The sequence below is a fragment of the Morone saxatilis genome, unplaced genomic scaffold, assembly GCF_004916995.1.
Source record: "Morone saxatilis isolate NCDOM2014 unplaced genomic scaffold, NCSU_SB_2.0 Contig7, whole genome shotgun sequence".
In the NCBI taxonomy this organism is placed as follows: Eukaryota; Metazoa; Chordata; class Actinopteri; family Moronidae; genus Morone; species Morone saxatilis.
The window spans coordinates 4,439,655-4,452,168 of record NW_023340246.1 but is presented as its reverse complement, the minus strand read 5'-3'; the positions used below and the strand labels follow the sequence as shown (position 1 = coordinate 4,452,168).

Genomic DNA, 12,514 nt, shown 5'->3' with positions numbered 1-12,514 from the left:
GCAGCTTGACCAGAGACTGTCCACACGAAAGACTACCGAGTAGACAGCTCTGTGCGTAACGTCGCGCTGGATTGTGGGAAGTGGGGCCTGGTTGGAAAATATGAATGGGATAAAAATGGACGCTCAGCTCGCGGCGCTGCTTGTACACGTTAAAAACACAACTGTTAAACCCGCTCGAAATACTTCACCTCCTCCTTAATCTATAGCGAATGTCTCCGGTTCAACGCCATACGTTAGGAGACCGTCCGGTGTCTCGTTTAAAAGACAAATGTCCATGTTTTCCAACTTTCACGCATGCGTACAGCGCTGAATCCTCAAATCGGCCATCTTTGCTGTGCCAATGCGTGAATCCGTCTACGTCTCTACGGCCAGCCGCCTATCTCCTGGCGTCACAGCGTCTCTGGTCGCTGCTGCAGGCAAAATCCCAGATCATCATCATGGCGCCCGTCACAGCATCTGCTGTGCGGAAGGGGTGGGGGGGGGTGTGGTGGTGGGGGCCTGTCAATATTGTGAATGGAAACTGCGGGCTGTCTGTCAGTCTGCTGGTGACGTGGTGTGGAGAGGACACATTTTCTTTAGACAGGAATAACAATGAGTGCTGTCCCTTTAACTGGATGCGAAACACTGGCTTTATTGAGCTATACCTACGCAATGGGGTGGTCTGCGTCAATACAACTTGTGCTGAGACCTGGTAGCTGTTGCAGTGGGCTACATTCACACAACCTTCACACGATACATGGCAGTCATAGTTTCTCCATGTCTGTGTGTGTGTGTGTGTTGCACTGATGCAAATGCCTGAACTTACCACATTCTGGCATATATGGGAGTTTATGGCAGCCTGGCTACATCTGACTCATGATGTTGTATATTTATGGGCCTACATGCACTTCATACATGATATCAGAAATGGCAACTCTGCCAGCTGTGTGTGGTCTCAACAGAACTTTAACTGTGGCTTGTGTGCCTAAAAATGTCACTGGCATTGGAAAATAATGCAATATCCTTACTGTTCTTATACCTTTTCCAATCTGTCAATGTCAAGGTGTGTCAAGTTTGTCCCGGATTGTCTGCCTCTTGGACTGTTCTCACGGGCCGAGAGCAGCTTAATGCTGAGAGCGCACTCTCTCAGATCAACGGGCTCATAGGTTAGAGTTGGATTCGTCTGATGACCCCCCTGAGCTCTGCTGTGTTCCTGCAGGCTGAGCGGGGCAGACTTTTCATATGCACAGAACCCTAAATGAGATTTATGCAAAGACAGTTTTTTAGAGAATCAAACAACCTGCAAATGGTTACTGATTTGCACTCATTTGTTTGTTCTAAAAACCTGTTGGAGTGGCACGTTACTGGCTAACAATATATTGTGTGAAAACATTAACAGTCATTCCTTAAATGTCATCCCATAAATCATGAAAGCACTGAGTAAAAAGTGATATTTTACAGTATCGCCCAGTATCACACTTGAAGGGGTTTTATTCTAATCTCTTGTTGGAAAATGTCCCATCCTTTTGAAGCAGGGTGCTTATCGCCGCTCAAAGTACATCTATTAATGATTAACGGTCCACATACAGACTGAATCTTAGGGGGCAGGGAGACAGACATGGGAGCCTTGTGTTTGTGTGCCACACACCAACAAAGACCAACATAGAATAATACACTTTTATTTTATTTTATTTCAGATCATATTCAAATGGCCTTCTTGCTGCAGTGCCAGAGAGAAGAAAGGCACAAAGAAGCACTGTGATGAAATGAGCACACACGCACAACGACTCCACATGCAAGATGGGTCCAATAAAACTGATTCTGATGGTGACCAAGTGTAATTTGAAGCATACTGCTTTGGCACGACTGTTTATCAGAAACAGCCACACAACGGTTTATATATTCTACACTGTGTAACCACTCTGAGATGATTGATTGTTTTGGTCTGGAAATAAATTCTGTGTAAAAGTACACCAGTAACAGTATACAACAACATAATAAGAATAGTGACGAGGAGAAAATATCTTTACTCTCTCCCATGTGTGGCACTGCGGAACCAGTTCACCATTAAAGGGAAAATACACTCTAAAACTGAATTCACATACATGATATCTGCTGTATTGTTTTTTAATTTGATTGAGTTTAATTTATTTAGTTAATGTAAATAAAGTAGGTTTATAATGATTATTATTATTTATTTGAATGTTTCCTTTTGTGTTACCATTTGAATATATATATATAGTTATATTTGCAATGTACTTGACATATTGGATGTATTACTGTCTCTCTGGGCTTGGTGCACTTTTGATTCAGTTTTCATTGTACATTTCTTCCGTTGTTGATTGTTTTGATCATCCTGGGTGGGTTAAATGTGTGTGTAAAATTAATAAAGTTAATCATCTTCTTTTTAAATAGTAAACCACCCTTACAGGTTTGTTTTTAAACATTTTGACCTGACAGAGAACCGACTGGGATGAAAACATTGTAAATACCTTTATGGTTTAGAGTTTGATAGACAGCACTGTTGATGATGTCATGGTAGTGAATAATGGAGCACAAACAGCAGCAATGGTGACTTTACTGGCAGATAATAGCCTATTCTGACTGACAGCAGGAAGCCATACATAAAAACACTCGTCTGCATGTAACATTTCCAATGATATAATAACACTGCTGCCATCTGGGAAGAGGTAAAAGCTTCCGCTGCCGTACCACCAGACTGCAGAGCCGCTTCTTCCCTCTGGCTGTGAGACTGTTCAATTGTTTTAAAGTAGCATGAAGGGAACTATATCGACATTTCATCACACAGCCTTGAATTTTGAATAACAATAAAACATCAGAGAATCCTTGAAATACGGTGAAGATATGCATTAGAACCATATTTAAAACACAATAAAAAATATATAATAGGATAATTAATCAAATATAATTAAATAAATAATACAATAATAAATATAGTTAATGTGGAGTTACGGTGCAGTAATAAGTTCAGTTTATTCAATTTTAAACAAAGTGCATTATAAATTGTTTCCTGCTGTTTTATAAAATGATTACTTACATACTGTTTTTTGTACGGTTGTTCCCTTTAAAGCCTCTAGCCGTCTAAAATATAACCACAGCGCCCTCTGCTGTACACTCTGCCTCCATGCAGCTGTTAAACTGGGCTATATCTAGGTTACTGCAGCTGGCCTGTATTTATTGTAAATGGGTTTTTTTCCCCAGGTTTTTGATGAGTTTTTAGTCATTTTCATTCATTTCTACTATTTCACAGAGCAGTGTGTTTAGTGAACCAGGGCCCGACAAAACTGTCCGTGTCGTTGTTATGTTATATTGGTTTGATCCGGTTCATTATAAGCGCCCTGCACACTAAAAGTCTCCCATGTGTCGATTAATTAAAAGTTAAAGAAAATATTGATGGTTAGTGCTATCTAATCATGTCTGATCCTATTTGGTTAAGTCTCCGTTGGGATTAAACCCTCCGTCTCTGCGCTGATTGAGCCGTCATTAGCTGTGTGAAATGCAATTAGACTGCCCTGCACTTTGTCTACATGTGGAGGCCATTGAGCAATAATTGTATTGTCCTTGCACAGGTCTAGCGCTTTCCCCTCTGACAGACTGATCAATGATTATTGGCAGCCCAGCTCGATGGATTGATCCAGACTCGGGCTTTGACGTCTGTTAAAAAAAGAAAAAAGGGTTGTATGGGCCATTAAGGTGCAAACTAGATTCCCCCAAATATTTGATATTAAGATAAAGCAGGCAATAGTAGATTAGGAAGTCTGTGACAATAGAGCCATGTGAATAATGAGGAATTTGCTCTGACCACCAACACAAGTTCAATATTGACTTTTTGGAGCAGCTCCTCCTTGTTCCCAGGGAGACTCCAAATGAGATGCTGATATATATATATCTCTATGTCTAACCCTAACCACATGGACAGCAAGCACACTGCTTCCTCCTGAGGCCTCCCTACAATATTTCCCTCATATAAGCATTTCAACTGGTCCTTCTACAAACAGCGGTTTTTTGTTTTTGTTTTTTTGCAGGCCAAGGGGATTTCATGTTTCACAAATGGAAGGGAATGACCTATAAATTGGACTGCTTTTGAATGCTAATGCCTGATGTTAATTAACACCTGTGTTGTTGATTGTGGGAGCTTGTTGGCCTTTGATTGAAAAGAAATGGCACCTCGGAGTATCAGATGTAGCTTTGAACTAGGCAACTTGTCTTTGATTGGCATGGGAAGGAAGAAAGACTGAGAAATATCACACAAAGGCCATCTTAATTTCCCGAATTAGGAGTTGTAATGTGAGGGAGAGAGGACACCAAAGGTCTGTGCATTTTAGGCTCTGGACAACAGAATTGGTCTCTGGCTGGACTGGACAATGGATGAGCTCTGAATTTACATGTCTGCACTGGTGATTGTGGAGCTCTCCTGTGGGCTCTGAGGGAGTTGGCTCTCTGCTGTTTACTGTTCATATTCAGATACTCATATATCATCTGATTGGAGCCTTTTTTTTGCTTTTTAAAATGTCTTTGTTTCATTTCTTAACTGTGTGCAACTGTGGCATTATTAATAGATGCATGTTTTGTTTATGCATATTTATGATGTTGTTAACATGAAAAAATTGTCTTTTGGGCTAATTGTGCCATTTTCTCTGTTGATCAACGCTTAATTAATGAGCTCCATCCCCATCAAATAAACTAATAAAAATAAACACACAGATAAGTGTCTCAAGTTTTTGTTTAGTGCTAATTTTGTAAGAAAATCTTTTCAAATGTCCCAACTTGGAATGAAAAACTAATAAGCTATTATGTGAGACCAGTGGTTATACTATTATACACAATTGCAAATTGACATTGCAAATTTCATTCATTCATTAAAAATCTTAGAAGAAGCTGCAAAACCTGCAGAAAAAAATGCTACAAAAGGGAAAATCCTGCCATGTATTTGCAAAGAAATAGCCATTAATTTGAAATAAAAATGCAACAGCATCAAGATCATAATGATCTAGTTGTTATATGTGTGATAATGTTATTAGAATTAACTCTATACACACATAATTGCCTTTACACACATGCAATTGTATATTTATTAAGACTTTTTTCATTACATATGTCCATACTGCATCCTGTGTTTGTCCCACACATGGATCTTGTCATTAGGTATCAGGTTTACAGCACTAATTAATAATTTGTCTTGTTGGTGAGCTACAGGCACTGGCTGGAGTGAGCAGGGTCTGGCAGTCATCTGTCATTTGCTCTTCCTGTGTGCCCCTTCAGTCTGTCTGACATCTCTAAGCAAACACTGGCCAATACACAACCGCAGGCAGGGCCTTCTGGGCAGCCAGCGAGAGCAGCCCTCTTCTAATGTTTGTGTGACAAAAAAGGCAAGGCAAATCCTCGCAATGGAATCAGATAATCACCAACCTGTGAAGAGCCTGCCCCAATCCACATCCACGCCGCCCCCCCCGGCCCCTGGATTAACTGTCTGTTTGGCTAATAATTTTAATCTGCTGGAGAGGGCCAAGAATGGGTGACAGGGCTCAGAATAAACATCTAATCCTCTGTAGTACCCCTCCTCCCTCAGAGCTCTGCACTACTTCCTCCTCGGCCCCCTTGTTATACACTTGTACCAAAATGAACAGACTGGAGTGCCTGCTGGTTTTTGTAGTCCTGATCTTAGTCCACCTTTTTGTTGGACAAAATTGCTTTCCAGACAGAAGTAAGCCCACTGTGTGACCAGACTGTTGCCAGACTGACATCGTCCAGTGGAATGTACACGTCAGAGTGTGGGGTGTGTGTGTAGACAAGGGTGCTACTGAGGAGAGGGCACTTCAGGTTCACAGGGTCAAGAGATGTCTGTCTGGGACGCATGTGTAGAAGCAGAGAACACACTTCAGACCGGACCAGGAAGATAGGGCTTCTCATTCTGAAAAAATAACTGAGTTTATTAATAAAATAAGTTTTTGTTCAACTGTATGTGAAATAAACACAAGTTACAACAGTGAAAACACTATTTAAATGGAATGGCAGCAAGTCACACAAAACCATAAAGAGTTCCCATTGGTAACTGTTAATTAGACAGATGTGGATTTTTTAATTGTCAAACTAATACTTGTAGTCAATTATACTTTTGTGTTGACATTCAATATCTTGACTGACACCTTCACTGCCAAATAAATTCCTGTATTTAGTGTTTCCCCCTGAATGTTCTTCTTTTTAGGGTAGAAAAGCCCCCCAAAAAGCATTTTAACTATCATGATGCTTATTTAAACTTATGATACAGCTGGGTATCAACAAAAAAATATAGTTGAACAAATATATAAATGCATGAAATGCACATTACAATAATTTGTAATTTGACTGTTTGATTTTCCTACAATCAAGATGAATCTAAATCATTTATTTACACCATAAAAAGCAGATTTTAGATCCTCATTCTGGCATCAAATGCAACACAGGCCACCGACATCAAGCATAGTTTTAGTGGAACTATGGTGAAATTACACCTCCACAATACGGATGGCACTCGAGTCTAATTGTTGCTGTTTGAAGTATGGCCACTTAGATATCCTGTTTAGGATGGGGCTGTATTGTCCCACCTTTGTTCTGATAAGGGTCCCTGCCCCCATTGACAAAGTGCGAACGACTGGGACGACCGCGGCAATATAAGGGGCCAGAGGAGTGTCAGAGGCACACTGTCTATCTCTGGGTGACTTGTGCTACCGTGCTGCTGTTTGTCACACTCAATTTTCTTTACTCATGGATTTCCTCAGCGCTTGTGTCCTGTGCGCCGCTCTCTTCGGTCTCGCCGAGGCTTTTACGCATCAGGATATGAAGGACGCGCTGCTGCAGAAACTCGGCTTGGATGAAGTCCCTAAGATCCATAAGAGGGATCTGGAGAATCTGGTTATTCCGGCGCATATCAGAAACAAGTATTTGTCCATGCTGAAGATGCACCACAGCAGGAGACGCAGATCTCTTCCCAGCCTGGCGGGCATCCTCAGGGGAATCCCTGGTAATGCAGGTAAGGTCCTTTCTTATATTTTAAATATATGACATGTGATTTTTAGGAATTCATATGTAAACAGCACTGACACAAATGCCAGCTGAAGTAAACAGTTATTTCCGTGCGTAATTATGACACTCGGCGCGCAAAGACTATTTTACGCACCAAATTGCCTTTACAAAACAGTCATTTTGTGTGAGAGAAACAATCCCCTAAAACGCCTGTGATGCTTTGTGCTTTAGATATTTCTGGGGAGTATGTGTATTCTGACACCACTCGGAATCGTATGGTGTTCGACATGGAGGCGAGGATCCCGGACAACAGCGAGGTGACCATGGCGGAGCTGAAGCTCTACCAGCGGGCCTCCTACCACAAACGCTTCGCGGTGGAGAGGAAGAACCACCGGCCCGTCAACAACGCCCGGGTCAGCATCTACTGGGTGGAGGTGCTGCCAAACGGATCCAACCGCACATCGCTGGTAGATTCACGGTAAGGGAAAATATATTAAATGCAGAGCCTCATCAGCCTTATCTTAATAATAATTCAATTGCATTCTTCTCCCGGACATATTCTTTTTGATCTCATTTTAATTAATCGCCCTTATCTCGTGCTCACAGGTTGATCCCCATTCACGAGACCGGCTGGAAGAGCTTTGATGTGACCCAGGCGGTGCACTATTGGTCCAAGACCCAGCAGAAGACACCTATGCACCTGGAGGTGTGGATCGAGGGCGAGAGACCTGGCAGCTACGCGGCAGAGATGGCCAAGAGTGTGCGCTTTACCACCCAGGAGCAGACGGACAACACCTTGGGAAAACCCGAGCTCATCCTCTACACACTCAGCCTTGAAGAATACGGGTAAGGGCGCGAACTTTTGATACACAGGATATTGTATCAGTGTGAAAAGTAGCCCATATCCTATTTTTTACTCTTCTTACCTGTCACCATTTGCATTCAGTAGTAGATCTGTAGGAGTGTGACACTGGGGCGTCAGTTTACTCATTCTCAGTCTGGAGAAAGGTAGCAGCAGAGTACTGCCATATAGCACATCTAGTTTCTTTAACATATTAGTGTTTAATAGTTCTGATTCTTTGTACTTTTTATAGTTATTACTTCTAAACAGATTCAATTGGGCATATAAATCTAAAAAATAATACACATCATAGCTGGAACTATAGCAGGGGTGTAGCTAAGAGATTCTGGGCCTCATGGGCCTCACTGTGCAGCAGCCATCTAATTATTTTTATTCTTTCTTCCTCAGTTCTCGTGGCGACTGCGACGTCAACCAAAACAAAGACACCTGCTGCAGGGAGCAGTACTTCATCAACTTCCGTGCCCTCACCTGGACGCAGTACTGGATCATCGAGCCAGCAGGCTACCAGGCCTTCAGGTGCACCGGAGGCTGCAAGCAGCCCAAGCGAAACTACGGCTACGGAGAAAGACGATGCTCGGTGTCTGAGAGCGCCCCGTTACCCATCATGTACCTGGTGAAGAAGGGGGACTACACCGAGATAGAAGTTGCTGAATTCCCCAATATGATCGTAGAGAGGTGTGCCTGCACGATGGACAATGTGTCCATAGTATGAAGTCATGGAAAACAGCTGTAGTAATCCTATAATCACAGACTGCTGGGAAGTGTAGGAATATTATGGTGTTTTTTCATTGGGGTGTTGATGTATTTAATGGTTTTAAACAACACGTCTAGTACTTTCTATTTAAATGGACATTTTATTGGGAGTTTCACACACAACAGGCAGCCCGGCTGCCATTAAGCTCCATCTCGTTCCACAAGCACTTTTATATATTTTGTAAATTTTTATATCTTTTTTTATTCAAATTTGTGTGAGTTGTGTTGAATCTGCGGCAGTCATTCAACTTCTGTCTCCTGTGTTATATTTTCAAGCTGTACATAATATGGATGAGTCTATGTTTGAAAAATAAAATATTTTGTTTCACTTAAGAGTTCTTCCTCTTCCTCCTGCTGTCTAGCGTGGCTGTCTGGGCCCCCATTCACATTCATGATCACATTCACATGCAGTCGCATACAGCTGCCTCTTTATTCACCTCCTTATTTACACTTATAGGAAATTGTAGAGCAGAGCAAATAATTTGCCTAATGACTTATAACGTTTGTTACACCAAGGGGACCCTGTCATTGACAATAACCCCCATGTAATGCTTTATTTACAGTGGGAAGGAGCTACAGGGCCACATACAGAGAAACATGAAGTCAATTCACATTAACCTAGAATGTGTTTACATCAGACTTAGACCGGGCCAAACATTGGTAATCACGGCCAATACCTAATGCACTGTTTGCTGTCTGAGTGGGGGGTCTTGTCATTCACTAATATGCTGCTGATGGAGGTAAACACGCTGCCCTGCCGAAGACAAGCAGCTGTCTGTCTGGGAGGGAAGTGGATTCCCAACATGCACCTCAAGCAACACCAAGAGGCATGAGGGATAAGAAACACAAGTGAAGCTGTAAAGAATGAAGTTAATACTAATCTACTACTCCTCCAAAAGAAGCTGAGTGATCTAAATGAATTACAAATACTAAATACAAAAACACATTTGCATATTCATCTCCTTTAAAAAGACCAAATCACTAGTGGTGCAGCCAACTGGCCTTAGAAGCCATATAAATAATTACATGGAAATCCACTGTAGTATAAATACACCTCTATCTATAATTGAATACACCTGTATCACACCTGTTTCTGTAGTATGAATACACCTGTATCTGGATGGCTTTTGGTAAGTCAGTATTGAGGCAAACCCTACCATATAAAGACGAATTAACGAAAAAGATTGGCTGAAAGAACACTCATCATGAAGTGGAAAGACACAGCTGTAACTCTTCCTGGAGCCAGCTGTTCTGAGTTCAGTTCTGGCTCTGGCTAACTGCTAACATTAGCATGCTAATGTACTCTCAATACCAAAGCTAGCATGTGAATGTTTCAGGTATAACGTTTACTGTGATCACCATCTTAGGTTACTGCGTTAGCAACATTTGCTCATTAGTACTAAACACAATGTGCAGCTGAGGCTGATATTAAGACCCGATGTAGAACTTATTACAGTTCATCTGGGGGCCATGAATGTCTGAACCACATTTCACAGTCAGGGAATCACACTGACAATCAGTCAGTAACATTCATCCTCTAGGGGCACAACCTCATGCTAATCCATCCAATAATCGTTGAAAAATACTCCGTCTGGACCAAAGTGACAGACCCACAGATTAAAATGTCCTCCCCTGGACAAAACTCACATATCTCAGCTAAAGTTTCCCAGAATACACTGGGAGATTCTGAAGTCACCTGGAAGAAGGTTCTGTGGTCTGATGAGATGAATTTGGCCCTCATACTAAACGCCATGTTACATTGCACATCACCATAAACATACCACCCTGACAGTGAAGCACAGCGCTGGTACTTGGTGCAAGAAGCTCGGGAGTTTTTATTTTTCTGGCGTAAATGCTTCACAGTAATGGAAAAAAAATATCACACATTACTGTCCCAAGTATACTATTTGTATATATATGTCTTAATACATAATGTCTGGTGGGGACCTTTAATGTCCCGAGTAAGTCGACAATCCAACTGAGAATTTGATTTTAATAGATTTAAGGCTGTAATGTCAAAACTGCAAACTCATATAGTAATGTTATCATTTGTAATTACTTGGTAGAGCTCTGCTTTCCCTTAAAAAAAACCATCAAATTATCTTTTTGTGTTAAAAGTCACATTAAATCTCTGATTCTATGTTGTTGAGACAATAAAAGCTGAAAACGTCTGAGGCGAACACTTTTTATACACACTGAAACAAACCACAGTCACTTTATACCAGCTTCTTTAACTTTAATAGAGTTGAGACAAATTGAAAAAGAAAATACAATCCCAAATTTCTAAACACAAATATCAAAAAACTGTCAGATATAAAAGACAACAAATCTCAAAAAGTCTCAAAGCTTTTGCATTGTTGGTTTAATCATAAAAGACCTGATATACAACCTGCAACGTAAAGCGATAAAAATATAGCGTCTGTTGTATTATAGATTATACTGTAAACTCAAAGCTTGCATTCTGCTAGATTTATGTATCCAGTACAATAAAACAGGAGGGCACAAACTCTCCGGACATTTAAATATAGTCGACAATTCATCACACAGCAGTACTCGGGCAAACTAACACTTTCTTAAATCACAATACAGTTATTACTCGAAGTCAATTAATTCATGAACATTCGTGCATGGCTGAAATAGTGGTGAGAGTATTTACACGTTTATGAAATAACACAGGTAGGAATAGAAATAAAAGCAATGGACACACACGACTACATTTCATCTGATCTAACGCAATGGTTTATTTTCCAGCTCTGGATGTTCTACTGTTGAAACACAAGCTGGGTGTCCTCTGCCAGCACAATGCGGTGGGACACATTATGGAGCAGTTGGATGAGGAGCTGCCATTATTGCCGGGCCACACAGTCACCAACATGAACTCCAGAGTGCTTCCAAACATAATAAAACGCCTTTTAAAGTTGACAAAAACTTTCCTCTTTGCTCCTTTTCCTTTTGGAGGTCTTCACGAACTGTTGGTAGTGTTAATAGATGTGTTGTGATGCTGTGTAGCCCTTTAGATTTGCTGGTGAAAATGAGTTAACCCTGCCTGCTTTCAATCACCTTTGTGCTGAACTAGCATCAGAAATTTGTTCAAAAGTCAAACAGTGGTGTCAATATAAATTTAAAAACTGTTCTGGTTTGTAATTTGTCTGATCAGTGCTTTTCAGAAGTCTACTGCACTAAAGGAACCGTTGATAAAAGACAATCTAGGAACCACACTTCCTCCTGAGATTCAAGTGTAGTCAGTTCCATAATTCTTCAAAATAAATTAAAGACTTATTTAAAAACAAATTAATTAAAAAAGGCATAATGTTGTACTAAAAAAATGGCTTACTTGTATCCTTGAAATGGCTTGGCCAAAATACTTTCAAAGTAATGCACATTAGAATATCTAAAAGATGACATATCAAAGAGAATACTTTACTAATGAGGTGTAAACTGGGGCTTGTAGTGGGGCTGATGTCCTTACTGTTTGAAGTAGCAAACTAGGACATCGCCCATTCAAAGGTCTTTTACACACCTTTGAACCGAATCAAAAGTCATAAGCCAGGAAGAATGTAAAAAAGCAAACGAGTTGTTTATTGTAGATCTATGGAGTTTGGGTTACAGGTTTGATACTGGGAACAAAAGACAAAAACTTGCTGTAATTCATTTGTTGCTTCAGTTTAACTGTTTGACAGTGGACTATATTGACATGTACAGTCTAACAATATAATCGCCTACCATGCTTCTCACTAATAAGCCAAGGTTCCTTTCCATCATTACTTTCTTAAACTTCGCATACAAACTACACCAAAAAAAAGAAATAAAAGAAATATTTACAATTTGTAATAAAAAAGCAAAACAAAAATCACAGCACAGATAAAATGCACAACCCTGAAAAAAAAAAAAAAAAAA

The 12,514-nt window shown here is 40.6% G+C and overlaps 1 protein-coding gene across 1 annotated transcript; it reads left to right on the top strand.

The window, feature by feature from the left end:
* The first annotated feature begins 6,744 nt into the window (after positions 1-6,744).
* Positions 6,745-8,576, top strand: lft1 (lefty1). Its single transcript, XM_035679112.1, has 4 exons — positions 6,745-7,009; positions 7,234-7,480; positions 7,609-7,848; positions 8,252-8,576. Exons 1-4 carry the CDS (start codon positions 6,745-6,747, stop codon positions 8,574-8,576), a joined length of 1,077 nt encoding a protein of 358 aa, XP_035535005.1.
* Positions 8,577-12,514: the final 3,938 nt, after the last annotated feature.